Source organism: Mirounga leonina, unplaced genomic scaffold, assembly GCF_011800145.1.
Source record: "Mirounga leonina isolate KUSES-001 unplaced genomic scaffold, KU_Mleo_1.0 Mir_53, whole genome shotgun sequence".
Classification (NCBI taxonomy): Eukaryota; Metazoa; Chordata; class Mammalia; order Carnivora; family Phocidae; genus Mirounga; species Mirounga leonina.
The window spans coordinates 66,568,420-66,594,327 of NW_023270807.1; the positions used below are offsets into that span (position 1 = coordinate 66,568,420).

At 41.7% G+C, this 25,908-nt stretch overlaps 1 protein-coding gene across 1 annotated transcript in view; it reads left to right on the plus strand.

Annotated features, from left to right (window-relative positions):
* SLC16A10 (solute carrier family 16 member 10) overlaps nucleotides 1-25,908 on the plus strand; it is a 112,804-nt gene that overhangs the window by 74,376 nt on the left and 12,520 nt on the right. Inside the window, exon 4 of the mRNA XM_034991837.1 lies at nucleotides 25,732-25,875. Coding sequence (XP_034847728.1) covers nucleotides 25,732-25,875 — 144 coding nt within the window. The remainder of the gene's footprint in view (nucleotides 1-25,731; nucleotides 25,876-25,908) is intronic.

Below are 25,908 nucleotides of genomic sequence, written 5' to 3' on the forward strand. Positions count from 1 at the left end.
CTTAAAGTAAATCAAATTTCATAATGAAGGATGAGTCAGACAGTATTATATTATTGTCATCAGGAGGCTGTAAATCAGCTAGTACACAGAACAATAAGGTCTCTGTTAACTCTGATAACAAACCAGGTCTTTTTTCTGCTTTCTCTCCTTCCAGGCATGTTTTCTTAACAAAGGTGTTGATATTTTTCATTTGTGCTTTTCTCTTTGTCAAACTGGTAGAGCACTGGAAGCCATGTTGGAGAGGAAACACCAGACAGCTAAATGCCGCATGGGCTGTTTAAATCCCGTGTTTGATGGGTGCACAGAGTTTGTCACTGTGTTGTAAATTATGGTTTGGATTGTGGATCCTTAACTTAATCCAGGCTTCATGGATCCAGGCTTCCTCTTAGAGGAGGAAAAGGTGTCTCCTGTCATCTTCCAAACACAAGTAGATGTTCAATTCATATTAAACCCTTTATTGGGTATTGAAGGGAATACAGATGGGAGTATAAGAACCTGTCGAAAGAGCATAAAATCTAGTAAATGTAGTAATAAAAGCTGTTATAGTTGGTAATTTTTACATACATTATCTTATTTAATCTTCACAGCAGTGGAGTACTTGTGATGTAACATTTTCATTTCACTGATGAGAAGACTGAGGAACTGAGAGATTTAAAAACTTGCCTGGGGTCACAGAAATAATGGTTGGTAATAACTGGTGTGGCACTTTTATTCCAGAGGCAGTGTTGTATCTTGGGTAAAGGTAAGGGCTCTGCAGTTAAGACGGATCTGGGTTTTGTCCCTGACTAGTTGCAGGACCTTGAGTAACATCTGTGAGAATCAGTTTCTTCATCTATAAAATAGGGGTAAACCCAATTTTTGTAGAGTTGGTGTAAGGATTAGAGAAAATGTCTGTAAAGCATCTATCCAGTTCTGGTATAAAAATGAGAGGTATTTTATTTTAAAGACCATGTGATTGCCAATTGAGTGGTTTTTAAGTGAGGGCTATAAAAGAGTCAAAGGAGAAAGATGATACCCATTTGGAAAAGTGGTTAGTAAAAGCTTCACAGGATTGGAGTTGGGCCTTGAGCATGAAATTTGGTGTTAAATTCAGATTCTTAATCAACTAGGGAACTAAGTGATTAAGTTAAAAATTCTAAGATTTTTACCTGTTAGACTATACATGATGATTTGAGAGAGAATATGTGTCAGTCTTGCTTTTAAAGCAGGATTGGAGGTTTTGTCTTTTAGTAGTTGACTTTTTTTTTTTTAAGATTTTATTTATTTTTTTGACAGAGAGATAGTGAGAGAGGGAACACAAGCAGGGGAAGTGGGAGAGGGAGAAGCAGGCTCCCCGCCAAGCAGGGAGCCCAATGCAGGACTCGATCCCAGGACCCCGGGAACATGACCCGAGCCAAAGGCAGATGCTTAACCAACTGAGCCACCCCAGGTGCCCCTAGTAGTTGACTTTTAAAGATGAGGAATCATATTGCTTCCTGAAAGCTGTCAAATGATCTCTCTTTTAGGCCTACCCACTTATAATCTCCACTGTGAGGGTACAAATCTTATAGATCAATTTAGGTGAAGCCTAACTTTCTAAATAACCATGTTAGTAGCATCTGCTTCAGTTTTTATTATTTGCCCCTTTTGCCTGAGAGTCGTTTTGCTTTGTTTCTAGGCTACATCTTTATGGCTTCTCCTTATCCAGTTTTTCTTCATTAGTTTCTAGAAGCATAGTACTCTCTCAGTTTTCCTCCTACCTCTCCATCACCCCGTAGTATCTTTGCTGGTTCCTTTTTCACCTGACCCTTAATATCAGTGTGTCCTAGAGCTTCTCCCTAATCTTTGTATCTACTTATTCCACTGGTGATTTCATCCAGTCTCCTCAGTTCAAACATTGGATATATGCCAGTGACTCTAAATTTGTATTTCTCACCCAGACCTCTTTCCTGAATTCTCTACCAGACTTTTAGAACCAACTGCCTACTTATTTCCACTTGCATGACTGTTAGGTGTTTCAGATTTAACATGTCCAACCCTGAAGTCCTGGTCTTACCCCTTCACAAGCCTGCTCTGCCCCCAGCCATCCCTATCTCAGGAGATGGCAGTTTCATCCTTCTAAGTAATCAGGCCCAAAACTTTGGATTCATCGTTGGCTCTTCTTTCTTTCATACCACACTCCCGATCCAGTCTGGAAATTCTGGTGGTTCTCCTTTCAAAATATATCCAGGATCTGACCACCTTTCATCATCCTCACTACCACCCCATAGACCAGGCCACCATCATCCCTAGCCCGGATCCGTGCACTTGCCTCGGAACTGGTCTCCCTGCTAACTTCCCTGCCCGCTGCAGTCTGTTCTCTATATAGAGGCCACCAGTGTTCTTTCAACACATAAATCGCTCTGCTCAAAATCCTTCATGGGCTCTCCATTTCTCCGAGAGTAGAAACTCATGTCTATAAGGTACTCTATCATCTGGCTCCTCTTCCCTGTCTGATCTCGTCTTCTGTCTTTGCCTCCCTTGCTCCTGCCACACTGCCCTGTTTGCTATTCACCTTTTTTTTTTTTTTTAAGATTTTACTTTTAAGTAATCTCTACACCCAACGTGGGGCTTGAACCCCATAATCCGAAGATCAAGAGTTGCCCACTCCTCTGACTGAGCCAGCCAGGCACCCCGCTATTCACCTTTTACTGAGGCATACCCTGACCACCTGGTTAAAACTCCCTTCTTCCCTCTCCCCACCCACAGCATTCCCAACCCCGCTCACACTGCTTTTTTTCTTTTTCCATAGCACCTAATACCTTCTAACATATTACATAATTTATTTATTATGATTAATTTATTTATTATGATTATTATTTGCTATCTCTGTGTATATCTCTGCTAGAATATAAACCTCATGAGGCTAAGGATCTTTTTGTTTTGTTCAGTGAGAGATCCCAAACACCTAGCACAATACCTAGTGCACAGGTAAGTCTAAAGCAACACTCTATAAGCAATATTCATTTTCTCACCATTTCAGTCTTTAAAATTCTCTATTTGATGCCATAATGATTTTTTACATTCTGCACATTTATACATTTTTCCCATTTTATTTTTATTTTATTTTATTTTTATTTTTTTAAAGATTTTATTTATTTCTTTGACAGAGAGAGAGAGACAGCGAGAGCAGGAACACAAGCAGGGGGAGTGGGAGGGAGAAGCAGGCTTCCCGCCAAGCAGGGAGCCTGATGCGGGGCTCGATCCCAGGACCCTGGGATCATGACCTGAGCCGAAGGCAGACACTTAACGACTGAGCCACCCAGGCGCCCCATTTTTCCCATTTTATAGGACCTGATGGTATTCATATTCATTAAACAGTTAATAACTCAAACTCTGCAAACCTCAGAATAATTGACACTAATGTCATCTGTTAATGGAGTAAAGAATTGGTGTTTTGCTTTGACCCACAGCTTTATTTGCATATGTTGAAATTGTCACTTGATAAGTAGGAGAAATTTCTCTGTCTCTGTCACTATTGTAAGTATATGGAAGGAGGAAATAGGAACCCTTTGTGGCCATCCCCATTAATTAGGAAAGCTAGAGAGTTGGTGTCTGCCCTACTGGGTAGCAGCTGAAAATCTCAAAGAGCCGTAGGTGGAGTGTGTAAGAGTAGGGTAGGATTCAGAGCCATAGTCTGACCAAAAGTCTGCTTTGGTAGGCACAGGGCCACATCAGTGAGATGACTGATAAATGTCTAGGAATGACAATGACTATTAACTTTTTTCATTGACCTGAAGTGCTCCATCCTCAATACGAGGGTGATGATTTAATTACTTTCACATTTCTCCATCACTACTCACCTCGAAAAGCAGCTATTGAGTACCTATGTTCTTTGACTCTAGAACGTATGGTAGTTGGGTCGAATTTTAGTTTTTAAGCTTTAGACCCACGTAGTTCTCTATCAAAGAGAAGATGACTGACTCGTGTTGTAATCTGCAATATATGTGTTTATTAGCCTGTTTTCAAAAACTCCGTGATAAGACAGGAATATGTCATTTTGTGTCGGGAAGTGATTATTCTCAAAGAAACTTTGATCTGGTAGGAAGACCCGTTTATCTGATTCTATGATTAAAGACCCGATCATTTGCCTGCTGACAGGGCAATTAAATGGACACCAAGTCCAGTTGTAATTGGAATGAACAAGTTGTATTTTTAAACTAGAAATGAAACTTTGAGACAAACATGCCAATAAATGAGATTGTCGTACCTCAAGAGACATTTTATAACTTTGATGAATGCCACATGCTCTCCTGGGTCAGTACAGGAATGTCACTGTTAGACCTCACTGGTCAGGGCCCCTCTGTTCATATTGTGAAAGCAGGAATCTACTCCAAGCCAGAGCTCAGGGTGCTGAGCCATGCAAATGGGAACAACATACTTGTTTTCATCAATTTGTGGCTTCCTCAGAGGGAGATTCAGGTAACATTTGTCAAGAATCTATAGTATGTCAAGCATTTTCACAAAATCTCATGTAACTATCACAAGAATGAGTGTATCAGGTATAATAAATAACTACAAACTTAGGGCTAAGGAAACGACTCTCGTTCAAGTTCACTCACTGAGTTATGCTCAGAGCTGGGATTTGAACACAGGTGTTGGACTCCAAGTCTCATGTTCTTTTTATGAAAGAGTCTGCTGTTCCTTCATCAAGTCACTGCACAGATGGAGTGCTGCCTGTTACCAAGCACAGTTTTCTTTGCCTTGCAAGTTTCCCTTCCATTCTCAGAACTAAGAAAAGAGGCAGTGCTGGGCTGGACTATCCCAGCACTCAGAGCCTGCTGCACAGCCATGGAGAGGACTATGCAGGAAATGGGCTTCTGTTCTAATGTAATGCGAATGAGAGGATGTCATGTAACCATATTTCCAGCCCCTTCATCTCCTCTTCTGATTTCCAGCACGTTGTGAATGTGAGAAAACTGAATTGCTTTTCACAGTCTGTGGCAAGCAGAACATGGAATATACATAGTCTTATGTTAGGTTTTGATTTCTATAATAAACATTAAGTATAGCAGAAGAAAAAATGGACAAATGTAAAAATTTACAGCAAGATCTGTCATATATTTGGTTAACATAAGTACTATTATAGGAAAAAGGGAAAAAAATAAATTGCTTATATTTTAGAGTTACATATAAAGTGAGGCCACTGATAGATCATTAGTGTCCTGAGAAGGCCCTAGAGAGTCCTTGTGTTGGAAAGCTGTTCCTTCTCTTTTGTTAATGTGTAAATTTCACCAGGTTTTTTGTTTTGTTTTTAAGTTTCTCAGGTTTTATTTGTTAAAATACACTTTTGAATAATTTCAAAATTTAACTGTTATGTGGATAGTTGCTTATCCCTCAAATGCTTGGATTAGTATCAAATTAAAGTTTGTTGAAGTTTGAAGAACCTAAATTAGCTGGTAAGGGTCCTATTATGATTTTTGTATCAATTAGAAAATAAGTTACTATGATAGAAGATGAATAGGAATAGAAATCTGAACTTGAAGAATCTTCCCTTTGTGAGGCTATACTTGGACCTTGGCTTTAGCCCGTATTTATCAGGTGGTTGTGACAGGTGGAGAGTGTTGTCTGATGCATTGAGAGTGCACGTCTGCTAGTTTAACCTTACCTCCCAAGTTCTGGAGCATCTCTTTGGAGAAGCCCTTGCAGACACTAGCTCCAGGGATTATAGGGCATAAGAGGAAACAGGCCTGAGTTATATAATTGTCCTGTAGGGAAGAGTCTTTAGCACACAAAGAACATTTGAGGGCTGCACATCTCTTCTGTATTAGCCCCCAGATTGCCCATGCCACCGTCCATTTTCCCCTGTGCTTTTCCTGCTTTCCGTTCCCATTATCTGTATCTAGCTTTCTGCCTTCCTCTGCCTGCTGGCATCTCACTTGTAATCAGGAAGTTCATATTCCCTTGTAACAAATTGGAGAAAAGCTCAGTTAATGGTAGGTAGTGCCTACCATTTGGAGGCAGAATTGCAAACACGGACAGCTGGTGTGCAGTTATGCAATCCAGCTGTGTCTGCATCCATGTCAAATCGAACGGATTCATTCTTGGAGTAACATGGCAGGAACAACTGCAGCATCCAAAGCTCCGAGCATGGTTTCAGGTTCTGCCCGGCCAGGCCTCATAGCCACGCAAGGGTTTGTTTTAAACTACCCGTTTCTTTTCTTTCTTTCTTTTTTTTTTTTTTAAGATTTTATTTATTTATTTGACAGAGAGAGACAGGGAGAGCAGGAACACGAGCAGGGGGAGTGGGAGAGGGAGAAGCAGGCTTCCCACAGAGCAGGGAGCCCGATGTGGTGCTTGATCCCAGGACGCTGGGATCATGACCTGAGTTGAAGGCCGATGCTTAAGGTGGCGCCCCTACCAGTTTCTTTTAAAGAGATGTAACATTTATTGACTACCCACATTTTTATTAACATTCAGTTTACAAAAGGCTCCCACAAACATTATCTTTCAATGGAGTCTTGGGGCCACACTGTGAGATCGGTGTGATGCAAGGCTCATACCTAGGATAGCCGGGCCTTGAGCCCAGCTCCTCTTCAGAGTGTGGCTTTTAAATAAAATATTTACATACCTGCAAAGATATAACAGTAATTTAGGAGTTGAAAGGGATTATATGCATGATTTAACTGCACCCTTTTTTTTTTTTTATTAGACTAGTAAAGGAACCACGGCACAGAAAGGGTAAGCTGCTTGTCAAACGTCACATAGTTAAAAAAGCAGCAGAACCAGCATAACATCCGAGAATATCAATGGAAAATAAATGGAAGCTTATCGTAGCCTAAAATGTAAATGTGTACGTAGTAGAGACAGAATTTTTAGAGGAACAAAAAAGTTTTCTCATGTAACAGTAACCTTGGTCAACTCCTAAGATTCATTTCCTAGTCAGGGGTTGCTTTGCCATTTTGACACATTCCAGTTCTTCAGAGCTGCCATTAGCAGTTATACTGGCTTTGTTGTCTTTCTTTTGTGGACCTGTTTGGTCAAGGTCAAGGTTTTTGTGTCCCTGAGAATACAGGCCTCCTAGTAGGATCCTTGTAAACCAAAGGTTATTGTGTGTTGGGCCAGAACTGGGCTGCTGGGCTCCTAAGCTGATCTCTCCTGCTGTATTTCTCACTGATCACGGTAAGGTTCGGACAGGAGAAAAGCCTTGAGGTTCATGAAATATCCCCAGCCTTGGGGAGGATGGATGCCGTGCTTTAGAAATATTTTAAAATTGATTTATGATAGAATTGTATAGTATAGTCTGAAGAGTTTCCCTGTCGATCTTACTTGCTCTATAATCAGGTTAAACCCATAAAACGTCAGAGAAATATGAAGTTAACATTTAAATTTTGTTTTTAGTCTAGAGGCTAAACACTGGAGACTAAATACTAGGGGCTAATGGTTTCATTTTCTCCCTTTTTCTCCTTGGTCTTGGTTTATTATTCTAATTGTGTTGATTGTTACTTTGACATTTATTAGCTAATGCAGAATGTTTTGGTACTTTGCAGAATAAAGTGTAATCACATTGTTTTTTCACCAAATTTTCTAATTTAAGTACAGTTGACCCTTGAAAAATGCAGGGGTTAGGGGCACTGGACCCGCATGCAGTTAGAAGTCTGCAGATAACTTCTGACTTCTCCAAACTTAAATACTAATAGCCTACTGTTGACAGGAAGCCTTACTGATAATAGTCAGTTAAGACATTTTTATGTTATATGTATCATATACTGTATTCTTACAATAAAGTAAACTAGAGAAAATAAAATGTTAAGACAATTAAAAGAGAGGGATGCCTGACTGGCTTAGTTGGTAGAGCATGTGACTCTTGATCTCGGGATTATGAGTTTGAGCCCCATGTTGGGTGTAGAGATTGCTTAATAAATGGAAGTTTATTTATTTATTTATTTTTTAAAAAGATTTTATTTATTTGACAGAGAGACACAGTGAGAGAGGGAACACAAGCAGGGGGAGTGGGAGAGGGAGAAGCAGGCTTCCCGCAGAGCAGGGAGCCCGATGCGGGGCTCGATCCCAGGACCCTGGGATCATGACCTGAGCCGAAGGCAGATGCTTAACGACTGAGCCACCCAGGCGCCCCAATAAATGGAAGTTTAAAAAAGTATAAAAAAATACATTTACAGTATTCTACTGTACTCATCAAAAAAAGTCTGTGTATAAGTGGACCCACACAGTTCAAACCCATGTTGTTCAAGGATCAAGTGTAATTTTTATTTTATTTTTCTATTTTTCATTTAAGAATAGGCTTATAAATTTCTTTGACACAAGGATATTTGTATAGTGGATTAATTTAAATATCAGGATTTGTCCATTGAGATTCACTATGTTGATTATATACACATGTGTAACACCTATGTACATTTCTTGCAGGGTTTTTTGTTATGTAATCTGCAAATGTTTCATTCATTTATTTATTCGTTCATTCGTTCGTTCATTCATTTTCTTTTCCCAGCAAACTTCCAAAAAGAATATGAAGGTATTTATTTCACACATACATTTTTTAAAATCTCCACACCCAGTGTGGGGCTTGAACTCAGAACTCCAAGATTAAGAGTCATATATTTTACCAACTGAGCCAGCCCAGCCACCCCACACACATACATTTATTATTATTATTATTATTATTATTATTATTTAGTGTCAGGGTTAGAATTTAGTGATTCATCAGTTGCATATAGCACCTAGTATTTATTACATCTCCCATCACCCCATTACCCTATCCTCCCATCCACCTCCCCTCCAGCAACCCTCAGTTTGTTTCATAAATTTTTTTTTTAAAGATTTTTTAAAGATTTTATTTATTTGAGAGAGAGAAGCAGACTCCTGCTGAGCAGGGAGCCCGATGTGGGGCTCCATCCTGGGACCCTGGGATCCTGACCTGAGCTAAAGGTAGATGCTTAACCGGCTGAGCCACCCAGGCGGCCTTGTTTCATACATTTTTTGATTCAGTTCTCACAGCAACCTTTTATGAGGGAAGCTACACTGATACTGAATAGAGAGGTTTTATTTTGCTCAGGGTTGCACAGTAAGTGGCAGGGGTGTCACTAGAATTAGAACGGGTTATTCCCATTGTTCGGATGTTTTTTTCTGATGTGTGTGTCCTGTAATGACAACTCGCCTGAACAGATTGAAGCATTCATTCGGTAGATACTCACTGAGCCCCTGTTAGGTGCCCTTAGCACCTAGCGTAGGTATGGGGATGCGGTGGTGAGAACAGGTATGATCTTGGCTCTCACAGAGCTCGATAAATAAGTAAACAAGGTAGTTTTCAAATAGTGGTATTTTCTTTGAAGAAAATAAAATGCGATGGAATGACCACCAGGGAGGTAATTTCAGTTTGGGAAGTCAGGGACAACCTCTTTGAGGTGACAGTAAGTACCTTCTACTGGTGAAGGACAGAATTAGATATGTGGAAGATACTAAAAATAAGACTGCTTCCTATTGCCCTTGGGAAGCCTATGACAGAGAATCTCTCTAGTTTATATCTATAAGGCCAGCCAACAGTTGATGAATTTTTTATCCAACTTATTTTTATCTGGTGTATTGAAATGTGCATGTTGAAAATTTAGAAGTCTTGCATCGGGCCCAAACATTGCCTTTTTTTCAGATACTTTACTCAGTCCTTATATCTTCTAAAAATACACTACTCTTCCTCAGTTCTCATATGGTTATTACGTTAATGATTAGACCTCTCCTCTCCTTCACTTAATCCCCACGTTTTTCAGATTTTTTCCATAGTGTCTGTGCTTTTCTTGCTTTTCTAACCTTGCATTTATTTTCCTGCATATCTCAACATTTGCTGCAATTTGACTACTCAGGTTAGTGAAAATTTGTCCACTTATCAGTTTTGTGCCTCAGGGAGTATTCACCAGTATTCTCCTACTTAAAATGAATAAGGATCTTTATTTCTGGCCACTTAGGATTCATTAATAGTGGAAGTTAAATAGCTACGGAACACTCATCAAAACAAGCTAGTTGGGGTTTTTTTGTTTTGTCTTGTTTTGTTATTTTTTTTTTTCCTCTTTCAAAGTGTAATATACTAACATAGGAACTTGTTAGTACAGGATATAATACATAAGAAGCCTAGAAAGCTGATCATTTACAAATAAGAAAACTAAAACAGAGCTGCTGCTTTTAGTAAGGAAGTAAGTTGTCATGCATTCCAAATTGTATTTAGTTAAACAAAAAGAAGTATTTGTAGATAATTCAACAGTAGCTTTTAGAAGTGATACATGGTTTATTCAGTCATGAAAATTATCCCTAGAATATAGGCCCAAAACTGCTAAGAGATTTTGAATTAATGGGGGAGAAAGAAATCCACAGACCTCTTTTTTTTTTTTTTTAAGATTTTATTTATTTATTTGACAGAGACACAGAGAGAGAGAGTACAAGCAGGGTGGGTGGCAGGCAGAGGCAGAGGGAGAAGCAGGCCTCCCTTGGAGCAGGGAGCCCGATGCGGGGCTCGATCCCAGGACCCTGGGATCATGACCTGAGCCAAAGGCAGACGCCCAATGACTGAGCCACCCGGGCGCCCCATCCACAGACCTCTTTTTAACTTCAATTGAAACCAGCAATAGCGTATTTTTGTCGGGCCCTTATACTATATAATGTATTCAATGTAAGTGTGGGAAAGGCTGGTGAAAACTGGATTTTTCTACAAATAATATTGGGGAGCTTTTTATGTGAATTGTGACACCTCAGGAAATGGTAAAGAATAAATGGGTAAAGTAGACTGGATACGTTAAAGGGTAGGGACAGAGCCCCCTTTCCTTGGTTGCATCCCTAGCACCTGGCCTGAAGATTGCTATACATGAGCTATTGTGACAATTTCTCTAAAGTTTACCTCAGGTTGTCTAGCTTAGGCAAACAACAAACATTTAAAAGACAATTGGGGTGCCTGGGTGGCTGAGTCGGTTAGCGTCTGATTCTTGATTTCAGCTCAGGTCATGATCTCAGGGTTGTGAGATGAAGCCTCACATTGGGTTCCATGCTGGGCATGGAGCCTGCTTTAGATTCTCTCTCCCTCTCCCTCTCCCTCTGCCCTCCCCCCCCAGTAAAAAATAAAGATAGTTAATCAAAACTAGAATCTAATCCCTAAGGATGTATTACTGAAACATAATTTTTCTCTCTGAACGCACCCGTATTTCCAGATAGCCAAATCAAGACTAATTTATTTGTTTAAAGTTTTATTTAAGTAATCTTTACACCCAGCATGGGGCTTGAACTCACGACCTCAAGATGCTCCACTAATTGAGCCAGCCAGGCACCCTAAGACTAATTTGTTTGTAAAACAAGTCCAGTATTAACAAACTTGGCCTAATTGGGAATACAAATCAAAACCACAATGAGATACCACCTCACACCAGTCAGAATGGCTAAAATTAACAAGTCAGGAAACAACTGATGTTGGCGAGGATGTGGAGAAAGGGGAACCCTCCTACACTGTTGGTGGGAATGCAAGCTGGTGCAGCCACTTTGGAAAACAGTGTGGAGGTTCCTCAAAAAGTTAAAAATAGAGCTGCCTTACAACCCAGCAATTGCACTACTAGGGATTTACCCCAAAGATACAATGTAGTGATCCAAAGGGGCACCTGCACCCCAGTGTTTATAGCAGCAATGTCCACAACAGCCAAACTATGGAAAGAGCCCGAAGTCTATTGACAGATGATAGATAAAGAAGAGGTGGTATGTATATGTGTACACACACACACACACACACACTGGAATATTATGTAGCCTTGAAAAATGAAATCTTGCCATTTGCAACGATGCGGTTGGAACTAGAGGGTATTATGCTAAGTGAAATAAGTCCATCAGAGAAAGACAATTATATGATCTTGCTCATGTGGACTTTAAGAAACAAAACAGGATCATAGGGGAAGAGAGGAAAAAATAAAACAAGATGAAATCAAAGAGGGAGACAAACCAATAATAGACTCTTGAGCATAGGAAACAAACAGGGTTGCTGGAGGGGAGAGGGGTGGGGGGATGGGGTAACTGGGTGATGGACATTAAGGAGGGCATGTGATGTAATGAGCACTGGGTATTATATAAGACTAATGAATCACTGATCTCTACCTCTGAAACTAGTAATACATTATATGTTAATTGAATTTAAATAAAAATAAAAAATACATACCCAAAAACCCCAAACAAACTTGGCTTAATTATTTACATAAACTCAGTAAGAATAGTGTTTGACCATGTAGATCCGTTAAATCCAGTTTTGCTGGAACTTTTATAAGGAATCTCCAGATTAAACTTTTAATAACCTTTCTAGGCCAGAATCCAAGCCAAATACGTGCTGTCAGACATGGCTGCAATACCTGTAGATTTGAGCAAATTCCTCTTCTTGAGGTTCCCAAAATATCCTGAGGTTCCTGCATCTGCCAGGAAGTGACATTCTTGACTTATCTGGTAAGGCTGCTGGGAACTCTGTAAGCAAGGTATCTTCCTCATACATTTCCTAATTTTCTACATACAGAGTTGCTTTCCTTATTTCCATCAGTCCTAATTATGTAGCAGAATTTTAACTTAGAAACCTTAGTCTCCAGTGAAAACTAAGTGGTAACCAATTGTGAACTGTTGCACCAGAATTCTTTAGATCTGAAATTTATGAATACATTTCATAATTTTTAAAAACATACTTTTCCATAGGACATTCTTTCAATAAGGCACAAAGCATGTTTTCCAACAGACCCAAGTATCTTTAGTTTCTCTGCAATGAGAAGCCAAAAGCATGAACCTATATTTAATACTCACTGCTTTAATATTTTATCTTATTTCGAAGTGACTTCACTGTCCAATGATTTCAATTTATCATCCAAGCAAAACTTGAAAGTTTCAGGTTACCACAGACTTTAAAATCTATACAGAGGGTCAGATGGGCCATGAAACTGAACAAGACACATTCTGCAGTTTTTGCGGAGGTCAGGATTTTGGGGACAATGCCATGAAGGCTTGTGCATATGAGACCTCCGACCATTTGGAGGAGTTCGGCAAAAAAGGCCAAGCTGGAAGATAGTATTATAAGAAAGGGTTCGGGCGCCTGGGTGGCTCAGTCGGTTAAGCGTCTGCCTTCGGCTCAGGTCATGATCCCAGGGTCCTGGGATCGAGCCCCGCATTGGGCTCTCTGCTCAGCGGGGAGCCTGCTTCTCCCTCTCTCTCTGCTGCTCCCCCTGCTTGTGCTCTATCCCTCTCTCTTTCTCAAATAAGTAATAAAATCTTAAAATTAAAAAAAAAAAAGGGTTCTGTGGAGGGGCCATACCTCTTGATCTGGGAGTTTGTACTGAGGCCAGGAAACATTACGTAAAAAGATGAAATGTTTTTCCTCAGGCTTTGGGGGTCAAATTTGCTCCAGTATTTAAGAATACAGCTCAAGAGTGAGTCCAAAGGAATAGAGGGGGTTTGTCCCAGAGTGGGAAAGACTGGCTGCTGATTTCCAAAGAGGCCTCCCACCAAAGGGAATGAAACTCTGACTTCTGGTCGCATTTTCAGTCAGGGCGTCCCATAGACCTGAGAAAAGACAGGATCTTATGCAGGGTGACTGACCCTACTGTCGCATCCCACCGAGGAGAGGGTCACAGCAAATGGCAATAGCAGTCCCTGCTGGGGTGTCCCCTGCAACAGGGAAAGCCGGACACATGGTTGCCAAACCGGGTTGGAAAAAGAAGGGAGAGGACTCACCCCTCAGATGTGTGGAAATGTGTTTTGCCTGTTGGTCAAGATGCGGCTGGATCTGCCAGAACAAAGGAAAAAGGGGGAGCAAGGTAGCTGAGTCAGCCAGTATCAAGAAAGGGTCCCAACTGTCTCTAAGGTGTGCACATTCACCCTAGATGAGCTGTAGATGGAGTGGGAGAGGAGTGGAAAGGGCTCCTTCACCCTCACAGGCATGGGCAGTCCAACCTGTTTGCCCTCAGACCTTCGGACCACACCAGGGAGCCATCTTGGTCAGGGACCTTCAGTTGTCTGAGGAGTACTAGGGTTGGCTGCCAAAGGGCTGAAAAGAAAAAGGAGAGGGAGGGAAGGATGGTCTGGCGGGTTCCCCATGGGGCTTCAGATCCTCACCAAGGAGTAACTTTGGCCAGAGGTACTAGAGTCCAGTCCACTGAGGGAAAGTCCCAAGAAATTCCTGGAGAATCTGGAAAGAGTCCAGGGCTGATGAGGGTCCCCATACTGGCCACCAAATGTGGGGCATCCCAGTTGGGTGGGGGCCGGTGGCACAGGTGTGAAAGAATTCACCCAGGGTAGAATGAAGGAGATAGAAGTTTATTGAATATACCGCAAGGGAGCAGCGAGCAGGACAGCAAAGGAGGGACTGTCTTCTCGACAAGGCAGTGAGGAGGGGCCACAGTTACAGGGCAGAGCGAAGGAGGGTGGGAACTTACGGAATTTTCCTTTTTTGGTAATCTTAGGAACTGTGCCTGCTTGTAATAGGTCAGTTAGGGCCTAGGGCTATTTCAAGGGGGGGGTCACTTAATGATCCTGTTTGGGTCAGCTCGTGGTTGGTGGTCGCTGTGGGCCCTTTTGCCTTGCTCAAGTTTCCATTGCTCAAGCCTGTTGCCTAAAAGCGGCCTCTAGTGTTAATGCTTGGGATACGTGCTACAACATGGATGAAACTTGAAGACATTATGCTAAGTGAAATAAGCCATAGAAGGTCAAATACTGTAGGATTCCACTTGGATGAGGTGTCCAGAGTAGTCATATTCATAGAAACAAGGTAGAATGGTGGTTGCCAGGGGTTTGGGGAAATGGGGAGTTAGTGTTTCATGGATACAGTGTTTCAGTCTGGGGAAATGAGAATGTTCTGGGGATGGATGGTGGTGACGGCTACACAAGGTGAGTGTATTTAATGCCACCGAACTGTACACTTAAAAAATGGTTAAAAATGGTAAATACTAGGTGATATACATTTTATTTAAAAATTTTTAAAAAGCTAAAACTTGGGCACAACCTTATCAGAAAGATAAAAATGCCCTCCACAAATTTTCAAAACACCCTTGAGGGGATGGTACTGGCCCAATTGTGAACCAGCGTGCAGTATTGGTTTCAGATCAGGAAACTGATGTCCAAGATCTTGAAATCAGTAAGGAGTAGAGCTCATAATTCAGCTCCAAAGATTTTTTTCCCCCTGCTATGCCTGGGCCTTCCAACTCTCAGTCACAAAGGTTTTCTCTCTGCTGTGCCAACATCCTTAATCCAGACCACTCAGGCCTTCCATTTTCTTTTCTGTCCTCCTCTACCGGTGTGGTCTTTTTCTTCCTGAACACTTTAAAACTACAAAACAGAACTGAACATGTTTAAAATAATGTTAATCAACCTCCCCCCGCCCCCCACCGCCATCCACCCCAGAACTCTGATATATATAGGCTTATTTCTTAAGAAAGGGTAGAACAAACAAACAAACTGGGGGTAGACAATCTCAGAAGTATATGGAAATGACATTAGTGGACGGAAAACTGATCTAGGCCCAATCCTAACAATTTTTCATCATCAGTCAGATAAAAAATTTTTTCTAACTTGATGTGATACTAGGGAGTGGGTTAGCAATTAGATAATTCTTAGAATTGATAGAGAAGACTCATCACTGTATGCCTTACAAAGCCTGGAGGAGAGGGGGCACATCCCCTTTTCTAAACAAATGCAAACATGGAAACACATGATACCTCAGAAGAGCCTTCATCACAAACCAGAATCCATGTGTGCAGAGCTGCTGAGGCCAGGGTGTATTTTCAGAGTGTTCTTTGAAGTGTTAGCCACACAGGCAGGCTGTGGACTGTGGCTGAGTCCTCTGGAGTCATCTTAGTAGAGGGGAGATGGTCTAACTCCTTCACAGACAGATACTCTTTTCTTGTTTTTGTTTTTAACAAGAGGAGGGGAGGGGTGGGGAGAGGCAGAGGGAGAGGGAGAGAATCCCAAGCAGCCTCCACACCTAGCACGGAGGGCTCGATCTCACGACCCTGAGATCATGACCTAAACCAAAATCAAGAGTTGGAAGCTTAACCAACTGAGCCCCCCACCCGCCTCCAGACAGACACTGTCTTAATTCAGAGTGCAAATTAGCTGGGAACCAGGGGTCTCAGAGAGTGCTGAATCGGTGCCAGGAATGAGAGTCCAAGAAGGCGACTGTTTCGAATCAAATTTGGATTTAGGTGGAATGAATAAATTTAAATAAACCAACAGATTAAATATCTTTAATTGATCAGGAAGGACTAGAACAGTTTTCGATAATTTGTGAAATATCTGGCATAGAAATTGTCAGGGTCGCTAAACTTCAAGTTACTCCAAAACCCTAGTGATTTATTTTCTCTTTTAAGTTGAAGTCCACCTTCTAAAGGATTATTTGAACTGGCATCTAAATCCAAATTGGTTTTGATTGATAATTCCTCTAGAACATTTTGCCAAATCGAGATCTGATCTAATTAATGCTATGTCAGGGATGGACTATTTATCTTTTATGTTTTGTTTTTTTTTTTTAATCTCAGGGAAATTATTTTTTTAAAAAAGGAAAAATAAATGCTTTTAGGGTTAGAAAATGTTTTCAAAATCAGATCAGGGTTTTTTGAGCCATCAGCCATCTTTCTTCCTTCTGAACTCTTCTGTTTCTGCTCCTTGGTGGCTGTTAAGTAACCTTCACTCTGGAAACTCTTCCCTCTATTTTCTCAGTCCTGACCTTTACGAGTCTTAACAGGGCCACATGTGATAACACACCACAGAGCCCATTGTGGCGAAATGGAAAGACTGGCCGTTTAAGAAAACAAGCAGCGCCAGCTCCCTGTGCCTCCGAAAGGTCTGTCAGGCCAAAGGTCTGCTCCCTACCTGGTCAGCTGCTGAGGAGGCAGTTGGTACCTGCTCTGCAGGTGTAGTCACAACAGAAACATCTTCGTAGTAAAGCTGGGCTTTACTGGGCTGCCTGAAGATGGTAGCTCTTAAAAATGTTGTTAGGCAAAGAATTTTATGTTTTCACTTCAAATCTTAGCGCTGTTTTATTCTCAAAGCACAGTTGATCAGATTTAACAAGCTAAAACGACATTTGAGGCTGACCTAATCAAGGAGTATCTTTTAATAGCCATAGAGTTCTATTTCAACATTATTATGATATAAAGGGCTTAATTTTATGTTTCCAAATCTGTGAGTGTAGTTTTCTTCCACCTTTGATCACCACAGTGGGCTTGCTGCTGTACAGGGCACATGTAAAAAACCTTTCTAGGTGAATGCCCCACTTGTTTTAATTTACTTCCTTTTCTTTTCTTAGAAACAGAGAGAGAAAACACAGTTGCTTAAAAAAGACAGAAAAAAAAAAAAAAAAAAAGACCAAACCCTATTTCCTATTCAGATTTCTATTCATCTTACTTTGAAGTCAAAGGGTAGTGTAAAGTTTTGATTTGCAACAAATTCTAAGATTATCCATTAACTACTCTAGCAGAGTTTCTGTTCCCTTTCTAATTTTTAAAGGGGCCAGGCTCTTTTCTTTGAGTTTGTCTTTAAAAAGTATATTTTCAGCAGAACAGTCTTTTAGAGTGATGGAATAGCTTTTCAAATACTGAATGGATGTGTTAGAAACTAAACTGCATCCAAGTGAAAAGCAACAGGCTGAAGCTGTTAATCTCTGGAGTGAAGAGCAAGTGAGTAGAAGTGCTCTGAACTCTGAATCCCTGTTGGAAAGTAGGGAGCTGCAGAAATCATTATTACAAAACCACTGAAAATATTGTGCAGCGTTTACTACCCCATTTTTGGAGGTAGCATGTAACGTAAGAGATACAGGTCCCGTGACCTGGCCACAAGAGTTTATTCTCCTAGGGGCAGAATGAGTGCCTATTGTCCAGTTTGATGATGTGGACGTGAAGAGGAAGGGCAGAAGGGCAGAGAAGCAGAATCCTCACAGGCAAGGACAGATGAGGGCTGCATTGCTGCATTGCTGGAATCTGTTTCTCTCTCAAAGGGCACAGTAACCACAACAACCGTGGAGGACAAATACTGTTGATTTTTCCCGCCCAGTTCTGCAGAGGTAGCCGAAGCTCTGTTAGTGCCACAGCCGGCCGTGCTCTGTTGGAGCTGTTTCTGTCTTGCTTTCCTGGCCTCCCTACATTACTGCCTTTTGTCGTTGTTTTTTTTAGCACTCCGAACTTGACTCAGCAGCTGTTACCGCACGTCCAGCATCAGAAATAGTTATCTTGAAGTGTCCCGTAGTTCCTCTTCTTTAACTATTCCCCAAAGATATATAGTCTAACCTCTAGGTACAAAAGTTTGATCATCTTCTTTATGTAATAAGTTACATAAATGTTACATAAAAGACATTAAGCAAAAACCACCCTTCCCTTTAAAAAGTTGGAGGCAAGGGCAGTTGAGGCTAAAGACCATCATGGTATTGGCCAAATCACACACTTTTAGAAAACAACTATAGGTAATGATCAGACCTTTTTGACCAATAACCTCCTTGCTTTGCTGGTATGTACCACCACTGGGTTTCAAGGGTTTCTACAAATAAAGTGATTTAGGGTTCCCTCCTATTGGGTAGTCTTCTGTTGTGCAACTATTTGTCAGGGACAAGCGGGGGTTTCTAATGCCCTTACATCAGCTTTATTGGAGCTGGTTTTATACTATGGCCACCCATTTAATTTCCTTCGTGGTTGCCTAAAAGCCAGAGGACTCAGCCTGGATTCTCCATGGAAGAACATTATGTCTTATGTCTCCCTGTGTCTGGGACCGTGGCTTCTCTGTAGGGGAGAGATGGAGAGGTCCCCCAGCAAGATGACTTTCTTACGCTCCTGCCTCAGCCTCTCAAAAAGGAATCTGTCTCTGGGCTCTAGTGAGGGGAGAGGAACCTCACCCGTCAGTTGGCTGGTCAGAGACGTGTCATCCGTGGATATAGGTTGAATCACCGTTTACTTGAAGTGGGGATGGTTGGGAGGAAGGGCAAGCTGTCAACTACTTTGTTTTTTTTTTCTTTCTTTCACCCATGATGTAGAATGAGCAGATATTTAGGGATATGAGTTTGTGGTTACTTTGGATAGCAAAATCCAAAAATGGCTTCTGTGGTTAACAAAAGTTGTTGCTCAAATGATGAAAAATGTTTCAGGAGCAGGTAGCATTCAAACTGTCAGCAAGGTTTTGGTAATCTCTGAGAGATGTGCAGCCCTGGAGTAAACACATGTTTGAGAACAGAAATAAAAGACTAACTCCTGCCTGGAAGGCACTTAAACATTCAGATAAAGTCTACTTGAAACAACTGCTCTACAAAATGATGTTATTCCTTATGCACTAGTGGCCTCTGTTTTAAGCTCTGTATTGGTTTAAAAAATTAGATTGGGGGTGTCTGGGTGGCTCAGTTGGTTGAGTGCCCAGCTCATGATCTCATGGTCCTGCGATCAAGCCCCACCTTGGGCTCTGTACTCAGTGGGGAGTCTGCTTGAGAGTCTCTCTCTCCCTCTCTTTCTCTCTCTCTAAAATAAAGCTTTAAAAAAATGCTCATTAAAAAAAAGTGAGATTAAGGGGCGCTTGGGTGGCTCAGTCAGTTGAGCCTCTGACTCTTGATTTCAGCTCAGGTCAAGATCTCAGGGTCGTGGGATCGGGCTCCACGCTGGGCTCTGCGCTGAGTGTGGAGCCTGCTTGGGATTCTCTCTCTCCCTCTGCCCCTCCCCCCCCCCAAAAAGTTAAAAGTTAAATATGGAAACATCTGTCCAACATTTGAATGTCCTTATCCATATAACTTTCTTAGACATATCGATTTTGCCTAATATTCATGTTTCTGCTGAAGTGCACGCCAGTCTCCAGAGGATGAGACATAGGCAGAGATTCATAAAATAATGTGCAGCAATCATGGGAGGCCCAGGCTGCAAGGAGAAAACACCAGATCTTCGAGGTACTGGTACCTCAGTGAGGAAGGATCTCTAGGACCCAGAGATCGGCATCCCTAGATTCTGTTCTCTAACCCCTCAGATTCCCTTACTTACTGACCAAAGAAACTTCTTTAGCTTGCAGATTTTGGCTGTGGGAGGAGGTAGTAGAAGCTGAAGTTCTTGTTTTATTTTAACAGCAACAACAGCAACGAATTTCAATGAAATAATACCCCTTATAGTTGAAGAACTAAGTTCCCACTTAAGCATAATTTGATTTTACAAAACTTACCCACTTTCAAAAGACCCAAAATATTTCACCTTAATATTCCTTTTAAGGATTACAAAGTAGAACAAGGGGGAATAATAAACCATTAATAAAGAATAATAGCAGTTTGGCAGGCAGGTGTTCTTAGTTTCATCAAAAGAATGACTAGTAAATTTACTTTTGGGGGGTTTTTTTTGTTTTTTTTTGAAGATTTTATTTATTTATTTATTTGACAGAGAGAGACAGCGAGAAAAGGAACACAAGCAGGGGGAGTGGGAGAGGGAGAAGCAGGCTTCCTGCCAAGCAGGGAGCCCGATGCGGGGCTCGATCCCAAAACACTGGGATCATGACCTGAGCTGAAGGCAGACACTTAACGATTGAGCCACCCAGGCACCCCTAAATTTAGTTTTTTTGAATACTAAAAATGTCTTTTGAAAAGTTATAATAGATCCTTTGGGTACTTACTGAAGTAGATTAATACATTAAGTCTGGATTCAAATTCCAACATAAAGCTGATGAATACCCATAATTATATCCTACCTACTTTAAATCAGGTTATTCATTTTCTTCAGAATTGAGCTGGAATCCATCTTTCCACTTTGTCTGATTTCACTTATGGAGGAGTGATAAGGGCCTGGAGGAATAAGCCAGTTTGAGGTTACCTTTATCATAAACAGCTATCTTATCTTTGCAGCCACAAGTGGATTTCTTAGACCAACACCATTCAGTAGAAATATAATGCAAGCCACATATGTGATTTATAATTTTCTAGTTTCCATATTTAAAAATAATAAATGAAATTAGTTTCACAGTATATTTAACAGTATATATTTATTTAATATAGGCAAAATATTTCAACTTGGAATCAGTTTTTAAATTGTTGAGATATTTTGCATGCTTTCTTTTTAGTAAGTCTTCTAAGTTTGCTGTGTTTTTTTTTTTTTTTTTAAGATTTTATTTATTTGACAGAGAGAGACACAGTGAGAGAGGGAACACAAGCAGGAGGAGTGGGAGAGGGAGAAGCAGGCTTCCCGCCGAGCAGGGAGCCTGATGCGGGGCTCGATCCCAGGACCCTGGGACCATGACCTGAGCCGAAGGCAGACGCTCAACGACTGAGCCACCCGGGCGCCCCTTGCTGTGTGTTTTATACTTAGCACATCTCAGTCTGCAGTAGCTCCATTTTCAGTGCTCAGTAGTGCCCGTGTGGCTAGTAGCTGCCGTACCGGACAGCACAGTGTTAGCACGGTGCGTGTAAGGAGGCAGCTGGAGGTGAGGCTGCAGGAGCAAAGCAGGAAGGCTTTCATCTGTCAAACCAGGAGTCGGAGCTTTACCCTGAAGGCTATGGGAGCCATCAAAGGATCTTAGGCAGAGAAGTGTTTTTAATTTTGAACTTAATCTGGTGGTCTCAGAGAATAGCGATTCAGGAGTGGGGGCTCAAGCAAGAAGTATGCTAGAAGGCTATTGTTGTCTAAGTGAGGAGTGATAGGAACCTAAACTAAGGCAACCCTCCCTCGGGTCCCCTCCCTCTTCAGGAGCTTTGTACTATCACTTTACCATCACTCAATAAACCTTGCTTTGCTGCCCGCAAAAAAAGAAAAAAGAAAAAAAAGAGGAACCTAAACTAAAACACGGGGAACAAAGACCAAAGGAAGTGTGTCTAAGAAGGGTAGGAGGTAAGATCATCAGAATTTAGGTAGGGGTGACTCTGGATCTTGGGGAACAGAGAGGGAGTAATTTAGGGTGGTTATCTAGTTTCTCCCTTGGGTAGTTGGGCCAACAGTAGTAGTGTTACCTGAAATGGAGGGAGGGCAGGTTGTGAGGGGGAGAGGAGTTCAGCATGGGGCATGGTGGCTTTGAGATGTCTTTGGAACAGGCAAGTGGATGGGTCTAGTTTGACATGTAAGAGTTGACACAAGAGAATGCGTCGCCTTAGAAGCTAGAAAGGCTGGGTAGGAATAGTCAGTACTTAAGCTGCCAATGAAAACATTAGGCAGTGACAAGAAGGGGATGTAAGACAGAGATAATCAAGGACAGCTTTATAGAAAAGGTGGGATTTGATCAGTCTTAAAGAAACAGTCAACAAAACCAAAAGACAACCGACAGAATGGGAGAAGATATTTGCAAATGACATGTCAGATAAAGGGCTAGTATCCAAAATCTATAAAGAACTTCTCAAACTCAACACCCAAAGAACAAATGATCCAATCAAGAAATGGGCAGAAGACATGAACAGACATTTTTCCAAAGAAGACACCCAAATGGCCAACAGACACATGAAAAAGTGCTCAACATCGCTTGGCATCATGGAAATCCAAATCAAAACCTCAGTGAGATACCACCTCACACCAGTCAGAATGGCTAAAATTAACAAGTCAGGGAACGACAGATGTTGGCGGGGATGCGGAAAAAGGGGAACCCTCCTACACTGTTGGTGGGAATGCAAGCTGGTGCAGCCACTCTGGAAAACAGTATGGAGGTTCCTCAAAAAATTGAAAATAGAGCTGCCCTACGACCCAGCAATTGCACTACTGGGTATTTACCCCAGAGATACAAATGTAGTGATCCAAAGGGGTACGTGCACCCCGATGTTTATAGCGCAATGTCCACAATAGCCAAACTATAGAAAGAGCCAAGATGTCCATCAACAGATGAATGGATAAAGAAGATGTAGTATATATATACAATGGAATATTATGCAGCCATCAAAAGGAATGAAATCTTACCATTTGCAACGACGTGGATAGAACTGGAGGGTATTATGCTGAGCGAAATAAGTCAATCAGAGAAAGACATGTATCATGATCTCACTGATATGAGGAATTCTTAATCTCAGGAAACAAACTGAGGGTTGCTGGAGTGATGGGGGGTGGGAGGGATGGGGTGGCTGAGTGATAGACATTGGGGAGGGTATGTGCTATGGTGAGCGCTGTGAATTGTGTAAGACTGTTGGCTCATGGACCTCTACCTCTGAAACAAATAATACATTATATGTTTAAAAAAAACAAGAAGAAGATAGCAGGAAGGGAAAAATGAAGGGGGGTGGGAATTGGAGGGGTAGACGAACCATGAGAGACTATGGACTCTGAGAAACAGACTGAGGGTTCTAGAGGGGAAGGGGGTGGGGGGATGGGTTAGCCCGGTGATGGGTATTAAATGCACGTACTGCATGGAGCACTGGGTGTTATATACAAACAATGAATCATGGAACACTACATCAAAAACTAATGATGTAATGTATGGTGATTAACATAACATAATAAAAAAAAAAGGAAAGAGGGGCGCCTGGGTGGCTCAGCCAGTTAAGTGACTGCCTTCGGCTCAGGTCATGATCCTGGAGTCCCGGGATCGAGTCCCGCATCGGGCTCCCTGCTCGGCGGGGAGTCTGCTTCTCCCTCTGACCCTCCCCCCTCTCATGTGCTTGCTCTCTCTCATTCTCTCTCAAATAAATAAAATCTTAAAAAAAAAAAAAAAAGGAAAGAAAGAATGGGTGGGATTCAGAAAGTCAAAGAAGATGGAAGAGGTAGCAGAAATGTAGAGGTAAGAAAGTGTGAGACGTGTTTAAGCGACACCGAATAAACCTGTCCTGCTGGGCCAGATAGGATTAGGGCTAAGATCAAAGCCGGCCTAATGCAGTTTGCAGGCATGTTTTGTTTGGCTTGCATGGGGTTAGATCATGCCAGGTTCTAAATTTAAGGTAGGTGCCAACATTTCCACACAAAAAAATTTCTGACTTTCCTTTAAAAGAAAAGGGGGCTGGGAGATAGACTTGGCAACGTGGTGGTCCTATATGGTAATAATCAACTTAAGTATGTGCTCCCTCTCCCCAACAAGTCTGTTTCACTCCTTAATGTTACTTGCCTGAGTCCTGTAGACATTTGCATTTTCTGCTTTTGAGTTGAGGATCAGTAGGTAATAAAGGCAAAAAGATAGACTGGTAACAGGTTATGAAGGGCTTTTAATACCAAAGTAAAGAATATAAATATAGGTGTTGGCATATCCAAGCGGGCATAAAAATGCAAAATGGAAGTCTCTTAAGGGGATGTCATTCATCCCTGAAGGCTACTAGGATCCCCTGGGAACATCAGGCCATTGAACTTGCTGGGTGATTTGCTTTGCAGGCTTCTGGAATTCAGGCCAAAGTTTGATGTAGGGAACAGTAAGTCTGATTGTTTCAAACAACTGTTTGGATTTGTTAAAACATCTCTGTGATTTCAGAGAAAACAGTAGGAGTACAGACATGCTTTTTATCCTTACTGTGAGAACACAGATGATCATTGAGAGAATGGAAGTGCTAAGATAGGGGTGACACTTAGGGGCTGTGGAGCAAAGCTTATGCTAGTGGGTGCTGAGTTGCATGTTTTATCACCCAGGATAACACCTGCCTGGTCACACTGCCTTTTAAAACATTGTCAGGTGCCCGTTTTACAGTCACTGTCCTAGGTACAGTGTAAATTAAGGGAAAAATGTCCTTTAAAAAAGGCTAAAATTAATATACAGCAAGAGTACAAGCCAGGGCGCCTGGGTGGCTCAGTTGGTTAAGCAACTGCCTTCGGCTCAGGTCATGATCCTGGAGTCCCAGGATCGAGTCCCACATCGGGCTCCCTGCTCAACAGGGAATCTGCTTCTCCCTCTGACCCTCCCCCCTCTCATGCACTCTTTCTCATTCTCGCTCTCTCAAATAAATAAATAAATAAATCTTAAAAAAAAAAAAAAGAGTACAAGCCAGGAAGAGAGGGAGAAGCAGGCCCCCCGTGGAGCAGGGAGCCCGACGTGGGGCTCCATCCCAGGACTCTGGGATCATGACCTGAGCCGAAGGCAGATGCTTAACCGACTGAACTACCCAGGCGTCCCCTAAAATTACTATCTAATCATTATTAACTGTGTCGGTCACTATTCTAAGTTCTTTAGACAGATATTTTACTTTAATCCTCATAACCACCTTCTTGAGGTACTGTTGCTATCTCCATTTTATAGACAAGGAAACTGAGGACGTACAGGTTAAGACCTTACTCAGGGTCATCAGGCTGCTAAGGGATGGACCCTAGACTTGAACCCAGGCAGTCTCTCTAAGAGGCTTTTCTCCTAAGTGCTGTGTTCAGCTGCCTCTGGATCTGTCCGTTTTGATGGCACACGGGCAGATTCACAGGTAGGGACCCTTACGCTCTCAGCCTGGAAGCTCCGGGACAGCTTATTTCAGGGCTGTCAGTTTGGGTCAGGTTCTCCAAGAAGATATGAAACTGCCTTAAATTGCCTTTAAGAGAGCAGATAATTGGGTCCTTAGGTGACCTTGAGAGAGCAAGGTTATCTGGTATGTTTAAAGTATGTTCTCTTCCTTTAGCTAATGGCTCAATGTCAACTTAGAAAATGTGTGTTGGTAATGCGTTTTTGAAGACCTCGCATAAGGATTCTTGTTTCTCTTATGCAAGCTAAATCACGTTAGCCTTGTCTTCATATGTTCTGATGAAAAATTCTCACAGAAGAAATTTTATAAATATTTGAATTTGGAAGGGGGTGAGAGTCCATAACATTGTGGAGACACAAAGGCATTTTGTGTCAAAACTTGTCAATTTTTCCTACCGTATTTAGTGTTGCCTCTTTCTCTTTGGTCCACAGATGAAACATGTGAATGAAAGATTTCAAGATGGAAAAAATAAAGAGGTGGTTCTCATGTGCATTGGCATCACTTCAGGGGTTGGACGGCTGCTCTTTGGCAGGATTGCAGATTATGTGCCTGGTGTGAAGAAGGTTTATCTTCAGGTACTTTCTTAAGCCACTTTTCCCCCAGCAAAA